At 48.0% G+C, this 7,865-nt stretch overlaps 1 protein-coding gene across 1 annotated transcript in view; it reads right to left on the bottom strand.

Annotated features, from left to right (window-relative positions):
- Positions 1-3,424: 3,424 nt before the first annotated feature.
- LOC307166199 (uncharacterized protein) overlaps positions 3,425-7,865 on the bottom strand; it is a gene marked incomplete at both ends in the record, with an annotated part of 29,399 nt that continues 24,958 nt past the window's right edge. Inside the window, one exon of the mRNA XM_079884415.1 lies at positions 3,425-3,598. Coding sequence (XP_079740541.1) covers positions 3,425-3,598 — 174 coding nt within the window. The remainder of the gene's footprint in view (positions 3,599-7,865) is intronic.

Raw genomic sequence — 7,865 nt, 5'->3', positions numbered from 1 at the left:
GTTTTTTTTTTTTTTTTTTTTTTTTTTACATTTTTGGTCAATTTCCCATTCATTTCCTATGGGGGTCATTTTTGACCGAAGACCACAAGTGTGACTATTTTTTTTACAACCCCTTAGCATGCTCAGATCATGATCTTAATTTTTTTATGTGTTCACATACCCAATGCCATAAAAGTCAAAAAGTTTCGTAACATTCCGATGAAGCTGTGATTTTTAAAAATTCAAAACAGATTTTTTGTAATCAAAATTATTGGTGTGTATGTGTATAAAAGTGTGTTTGTATGTGTGTGTGTGTAGGTGGGTGTGTCTTTTTTGCACTCTTGATGTTGTAGAGTGTCACCCCTTTGCAGCGGTGTACTTTTTTTTAAGATTGAGGCCGATTTGTAGATTGTACACACAAAAATTCGGAGAATTTTATTTTTTTTGTCAAATTCCCATTCATTTCCTATGGGTCGGTCATTTTTGACCGAAGGCCTGTAGTGTGACTATTTTTTTTACGACCACTTAGCATGCTCGGATCATGACCCCAATTTTTTTTTTGTATTCACATACCTAATGCCACAAAAGTCACCAAGTTTCATAACATTCCGATGAAGCTGTGATTTTTAGAAATTCAGAACAGAAAATTTTTCAGTCAGAAATGACCGAGGACCGTCTGAGGGTTAAGAGCTCAGCAAACAATCAAATTCTTTGGCGTAGGCCCCGTCCGTAACTCGCATTACTCGAGGGTACGGAATCTGCATATCCTGCCTGAAGACGAAGGCAGGGGCGCAGCTCACCCCCTGCGAAGTAAGGAAGGGGGCTATCTGGTGGTGGTGGGGTGGAAGGAGAAGAGGACATCCTGGCGTCTTCAGGGTAGAGGGGAGACCCCGTCTGGAGGTGATGGGGAGGATGGAGGGGAGGACCCAGCATAGAAATGTTAGGGAGATGAAGGAAAAGTCCCGTCTTGGTGGTGGATGGGGAGGATGGAGGTGGTTGAAGCGACAGCATCTGCGAACTCAGACATGTGTAAGTACCACCCTTTTATACTGGCTATTAGGATATGATTGGATAGATGAGAAGGTAATACATGACGTGAACGATTGAGTCTTCCTGGCAGAACTTGCGCTAGGCTTCATTTGTAAAAGAGCAAACACGGTTGTGATTTGTGTGTCTTTTTCAAGATGCCATTTCATCTGTGTATTTCTGGGTGCGGTCGGTCTCTGTTGTCCTCTGACAGCCACGAGAACTGCGTCACGTGCCTGGGCATTCAGCACGCTGAAGCGGCTCTTGTGGATGATTCATGTCCTCATTGCGGGGATATGATCATCTCGGTGCTAAGATCGAGACTCCCTTCCGTTAAACGCGGAAGTGTAGTGCCTGTGCCTTTACCCCGTTCTAGAGCGACCCTGGGGTAACCTCCCTGGGGAAACCTGGAATGCCGCAGGGTACGGGTGATCTGAGAGTTACGGTAATCCGCCTGGCGTGGCCCCGTGGATCCCTCCCGTTTCTCACGCATCGCAGCCGGGGGAAGCTCAGCAGGAATGCGCCGGTCCCTCTGTAATGGACCGACCGGACATTTCTTTTGGGGCGACTCCGGACGATGGAATGTCCATCGCAGCATCAAAGGGGGAGCTTGATTTGATGGAAGAAGACTCAGTGCCGTTGCCCTCCTCCGGGAGAGTGGCGACGCCGATGTTGGATCCTGAAATGACGGCTATGCTCAAGAAGGCCGCCGAGGCAGTCGGGCTCGTGTGGAACACTCCACCGCGTCCCGAACTGTCTCGGTTGGATGATTGGTTTCTTGGAGTGGGCCGGTCTGGTTCTCAGCCTGCCGCTCCGGTACCTTTTTTTCCTGAAGTGCATGAGGAGCTCACTAGGTCGTGGAAGGCACCTTTCTCTGCCAGAAACAGGCTTGGTAGCTCCTCCTCCCTCACTACCCTCGATGGAGGTGCGGATAAGGGTTACGAGGCGATCCCCCCAGTGGAACGGTCCGTTGCGATGCAACTGTGTCCAGCGACCGCTACCTCCTGGAAGGGAGACCTCTAAGGCCTCTACGTCTCCCCTCTAAGGCCTGTAAGTTCTCGTCTGCTTTGGCGGGCAGAGCTTACAAGGCCTGTGGGCAGGCCGCATCTTCGTTGCATGTCATGGCGTTGCTTCAGGTCCATCAGGCCCAGGCACTCATGGACATGCACGAGAGTAGTGCAGATCGTGAGCTCCTGAGTGAGCTCCGCACTGCAACTGATTTGGCCCTCCGGGGTACAAAGGTTGCAGCTCGCGCGATCGGTCTGGCGATGTCCACCTTGGTGGTCCAGGAGCGCCATCTCTGGCTCAACCTGACGGATATGAGGGAAGCGGACAAGGTTCGGTTCCTGGACTCCCCCATTTCCCAGGTTGGCTTATTCTGCGACGCGGTGGAGAACGTCACCCAACAGTTCTCCACTGTACAGAAGCAGATGGAGGCCATCCGGCACATCATTACCCGACGGCCTGCTGCTGCCTCCACCTGGCCGTCGGGGGTAGATCTTCCGCCTGCCCGTCGCTGAGGGCGTCCCCCTGCGTCCGCCTCTTCTCCCGCTGAGCATGTGCGTCAGCCTTCACCCGGGGCTCAGCGTGGATCCGGACGCAGGCGTAGCGCCCCGTCCACCTCAGGTGCTGCCAAGCCAGGTGGTAAGCGCAAGCGCAAGCGCAAGCGCTAGTGAGGTGGGCTGCCCAGGGATGGATTTTGTTCTTGGAGATGGTACCGGTTCACTCCCTCCCCTGGGTGGAGGACCGGGGGGAGTCTTTGTTTGTGTATGTCTGTTCCGCTGCTGGCTCCCCGTAAAAGCGGGGCCAGCGGTACCTACATTTTCAAAGAAAGAGCAAATTTTTTTTATCCCTGAGCATTAGCAGAGGTGAGCTGTAGGTGTGCAACCCAGGAGCCTGACACCAACAGCCACGTCTGTATCACCACCCCTCATTATGGCGATTCGGTATTGGTTGGGCGTCTTACGCTATTTTGAGATCCTCTGAAAACAAGGGATATGGGTAAGTGCACTTACATGTACACATGATTCCGTTTCGGGCCGCCTATGGGCCTTCCGAGTAGAGTCCCTGTTTATTGAAGTTGTGGTTGATGGTATCTGGAATTCTGTTGATTCACCGGTGTAGCGCCGTGAGGTGTTCCTGGCTGTTTCAGCTTTTTTCCTTATGCTAGAGACTCAGCTTCATTAGTTAGCAGTAATGCGTTCGAGGACCCGCTCATGCCTTCTCACGCATTCTGCTGCTAACTAAGGAGGCAGACCTGATCTTTGGCCGCCTACGGGCTCTCTGAAGCTAGGTCTCTGCCTCCGAACCTTTGCCTCATTCTGAGTAGGTCTGGTACGCTGAGCCCTTTGGGGTGGTCCGTTGTAGTGCTGAAAAGTGTTCCTGATCGTCTTGATTGGTTTGTGTATTTTTGACTCGGCTAAGGCGATTCAGCTCGTCTGGCACCCGTTCGGTCTGCTGCTGCCTGTGTCACTATGTGTGCAGGTAGTACCGTGACGAGCATGGTCATCGCTTCCCACTGGTGAGGGTTGCGGTGAGGCCAGTCCTCCAGCCGATATGGAAATGGGTCTCTATGGGATCCGTTTCTGTAATACTTTGGTTACAATGAGTTCATTGGGATCAGTGTTTACTGCTCTGGCCTTTTTTGGAAGATAAAAAGCCCCTGTTCAGTTTTCACACAGCAGGTAAAACTGTGGTCCTTCAGTGGTTGCAACGAAGGACCTGCTGGATCAGTACTTTGGGCTCCATTCTTCCACGAGACATGGGTCATCCCGTGCCTGTCATCTGGGGTGGAGGTCTCGGTACGGGTCCCTACCCTACGAGTGCTGCATAGCCATTGGGGTTCACAGGTCAACTGAGAGGGGTTCCTTTCCTAAACAGAGAGGAACCTTTCTTAGTCTGGAGGTGAACTTGGTTTACATGTTCCTCAGGGGACATGTCCGGTCAGTGTTGGGGTGAGAAAGGGTCCCACTGATTAATTTCAGTGACTCCCAGGGCATATGTTAGATGCAGCCATCCTGATGGTTTCCTCCATATGTTGACCGCTTCAACATTGACTTTATGACCAAATTCGCTAGTGGCCGTGGCAGAGTAGTACACTCACGTGGTGTGCTACCAAACCCTTAGCCATGTACAGGTCTTGGTTTTTGAGTCAGTGACTCTAGACCAGATCTGGGGACATGAGCGCAGGGGCCATGTATAACGGGCATTTAGTCAGTTAGTTTAGGCGTGTCAGACTACATTGGCGTCTTTTCGCCTAGAGTTTCAGCGAGGATAATTCAAGGGCTTCCTCGCTGGTCCAAACTCACCTGCCACTGCCTCCGATGGGGCTGAAGCTGGGTACGCTTCTCCACAGTAGAACGCTGGCCTGCTCAATCATGCTGCCTCAGGGCCTCATAATAGCAAACGCCATAAGAGAGTGGAAACCCCATCCCCCTAGGTGTCAGTAGGGAGGATTCTCGGGGCTGCACTGGGTCATCCGTGCTGCTTTGGATATTCCACTATCTTTTTGCTACTCACTGGGAATAGTGGTTGTATCGGAACGGACTGACTCCAGGGTTCACGCTAAGGGCGTTCCCCGGTGAGCTTTCTTGCATGTCAGCGTGCTATGTCAGAATGGAACAGTCTTCAGTTGCCCTGTTCCGGCCCAACTAGACTTATTCCTCGAGAGCATTCTGACTTCCTCTGAGTCACTCAGAGATGGGCATCGTTGGCACCCGCACTGAGCCCTAAAAGGCAGCTTGGTTGTGGTGGTTCAGTATCTACCTCTGAAAGAGCTATGGATACTAATATTTCTGCGTGAGCCCCCTCCATACTGGAGGCCTGCTTGTGATCTGAAGTAGAACCGGTTCGTTGGCGTTGTTAGAAATAAGAACCCCTGAGATGTTCGGTCATTTTGTCACTTCCCTCCTGCACTAGAATTGTGGGGTGCGGGTTCCGCTCCACCTTTCTGGGCGACGTTGTTCTCATGGGCACGTCACGGTGCGGCTTCTGAGGGGGGTACAATTTGATCGTCTGGTTCCTGAGCAATGCAAGGGGTCATCCTTCTTGCATAGCTCTTACCTTCTCTGATACTTCTCCAATGCCATGCACTCTGTGCGGTCCCCTGAGTAGTCAGGTAGCGAGTTAAAAACCTGTTTTAAGTAACAGTTCTCGTATTGTGTTTTACTCCTCAGAAGGTGGGAACTTGCATCATTTCAGTTGACGAAGTGTGCCTGGATTCGGGCCAGGGCTACTCCTGCAGGGGACCCTGGCCTGGATATATGCCAAGGCTCCTATCTCTCCTGTAATGGGAATAGATAGTGAGCCTGCGAGCACTGCCTCGGAGGAAGCAGACCCAGCCCTGACTTTTCTCTGCTTCTCTCACTCTGCGGTGGTATAACAGAACGCAAAGTCTCAGTACCGGACTAACTACTTGTCTGTTTGGGGACCAACAGAAAGGAGGGCGGTTCCCTGTGCGATGGTTGGCCCACGTGGGAATGTGTGGCCATCATCTTGGTGGAACTCCAAGGTGCACCGTGTCCACTTGGGTTAAGAGTTCCTCCATCTGGAGCGTGTGCTCTTTCCTAAGCGTCGACATGGGTGCCTCGCTGAACAGATATTGTGTTAGGGGTTGGGGCGACATTACATTAATGTGTACTGAACTTATGGCTTAGTAGGCTCCTTCATTGAAGTCAGCCTCACTTAGCCTGAGTTTAGTGTCGGCGTGCTACACCATTCCCCTCCTATGGACTGGATAAGTCCGTAAATTTACTCTGGTGAGTTCTACGTAACCCTATTGAGTTCCTCCAAGCCCCCTGTCGGTAGTAGACGTGGCGGAGCGTCTGATACTAGTCCTATCACTTGTATGCTTGTGAAACTTATGTTAGGTGGGGCCCATACGTTGTGATCCCTACGGTGATCACGTATGTGTATTTCCGGCCCATGTTACTCTCATGTAGATGTGGCTTCGCAGCGTAGACCTCTCCTTCAAGGTACGCTTTCCCAGTGGTCCTGTGGAACAGCAGTGACTTCCTGACCTAAGCTCGACCGTCCGCCATGCGGAGGCTCTTGCAGCTTTGTGTTTAGGCACTGGAAGGTGTCAGTAGTAGTAGCGTGTTAGAGGATCCCATACAGTCGGTGCGATCGACTAAGTCGAACGTTACCCGACTGAAAGGGAACGTCTCGGTTACCAATGTAACCCTCGTTCCCTGAAGGAGGGAATGGAGACTTAGTCCCCTTGCCACTTCTACTGGACCACCGCTGACTGGGGCACGATCTGCTCCTCAGCGAAAAACATCTGGTAGGTGCATCCACTTCCGTGTTTATACCCGCAGGGTAGGGCGGGGTGTTGATTACGCACCTGCCAAAGCTTGTTGGCTTGATTTTAAGAGTAATCATAGTGATCGGGCTCACTAGGCGTTATCCCATACAGTTGGTACAATCGACTAAGTCTCCGTTCCCTCCTTCAGGGAACGAGGGTTACATTGGTAACCGAGATGTTTTTCAGAATCAAGTAGTAGGAAATTACTAGTCATTAATTTTTTATATCAGCTATGCATTCAATTTATTTTGTGAATTGGTCAGTTTCATCAGGGCACGAAGAAATACAGAGCTGAGTATCATCAGCATAACAGTGAAAACTAATGCCATGCTTCCTAATGAAGGGAATTCCTCCCAAGGGTAGCATGCACAGGGTGAAAAGCAACGGTCCTAGTACTGAGCCTTGCTGAACTTGTGACCTCTTCATTTACTGCAACAAATTGGTAACGGTCAGATAAGTATGATTTAAACCATGCTAATGCAGTTCCACTAATGCCAACATAATTTTCGAGTCTATTCAAAAGAGTTTTGTGCATTATCAAATGCAGCCCAAAGATCCAGTAACACTAATAGAGAGATACAACCACGATCGGATGATGAGAGCAAATAATTTGTAACTCTAATGAGAGCAGTCTCAGTACTATGGTACGGTCTAAATCATGACTGGAAATCCTCGCAGATATCATTTCTTTCTAAAAAAGGAACATAGTTGTGAAGATACTGCCTTTTCTAGTATCTTTGACAGAAAAGGTAGAATCGAGATCGGCCTGTAATTGACTAATTCTCTAGGATCAAGTTGCATTTTTTTAATAAGCAGTTTAATAATAGCCAGCTTAAAAGTATTAGGTACAATTAATTGCTAATTATTAAGAACAGGATCTATGACCCCTGGAATCATCTCTTTCAGTAGCTTAGTTGGTATAGGGTCTAACATACACACTGCAAAAAATGCATTTCTTGAAACAATCAAAATTCACTTGAATCTAGTTAAAGTGAACTAAAATTAAGCAAAAAAATCTGCCAATGGGGTAAGCAAAACTGACTTGATAAGAATTCTTGAAAATAGCATAAATATCTAGTCACTGATAAATACAATTGAATCTTAAAACTAGAAAAAAAATGCTTAAAACAGTTTTTACTTATTATGAGAATTAAATAATAAATAAATTTAGTGAAAATTGCATTAAAACTAGAATATTTATCTAAACTAGAATCTTAAATCTAATCACTAATATACTGTTGGTCTTAAAACTAGACAAACATGCTTAAAACTATGCAGTTTTCTCTTTTTTTAAGCACTGAATATTAAGTAATTTTAGTGAAGATTGCATTAAAACTAGAAAATTGGATCTTAAATTCAGCTTATTTAGATTTAGATTTTTTTAAGGGACGAGACCTGAAAATAGATAAAAATTCTTGAAACAATCCAATAAAGGAATATAGTACAAATATTTACATTTAAATGAATAATCAAACAACATATTCAGTTTAGCTGAAGATTTATTAAAGAACATCCTCTTTAACAAATGGAGCATATAAAGCAGGATGAAGGCTGACTC

Source organism: Squalius cephalus (genome assembly GCF_949319135.1).
Source record: "Squalius cephalus genome assembly, chromosome: 10".
NCBI lineage: Eukaryota > Metazoa > Chordata > Actinopteri > Cypriniformes > Leuciscidae > Squalius > Squalius cephalus.
Note: the sequence above shows the minus strand (reverse complement) of the source record. Positions and strands in the feature narration are given on the sequence as shown.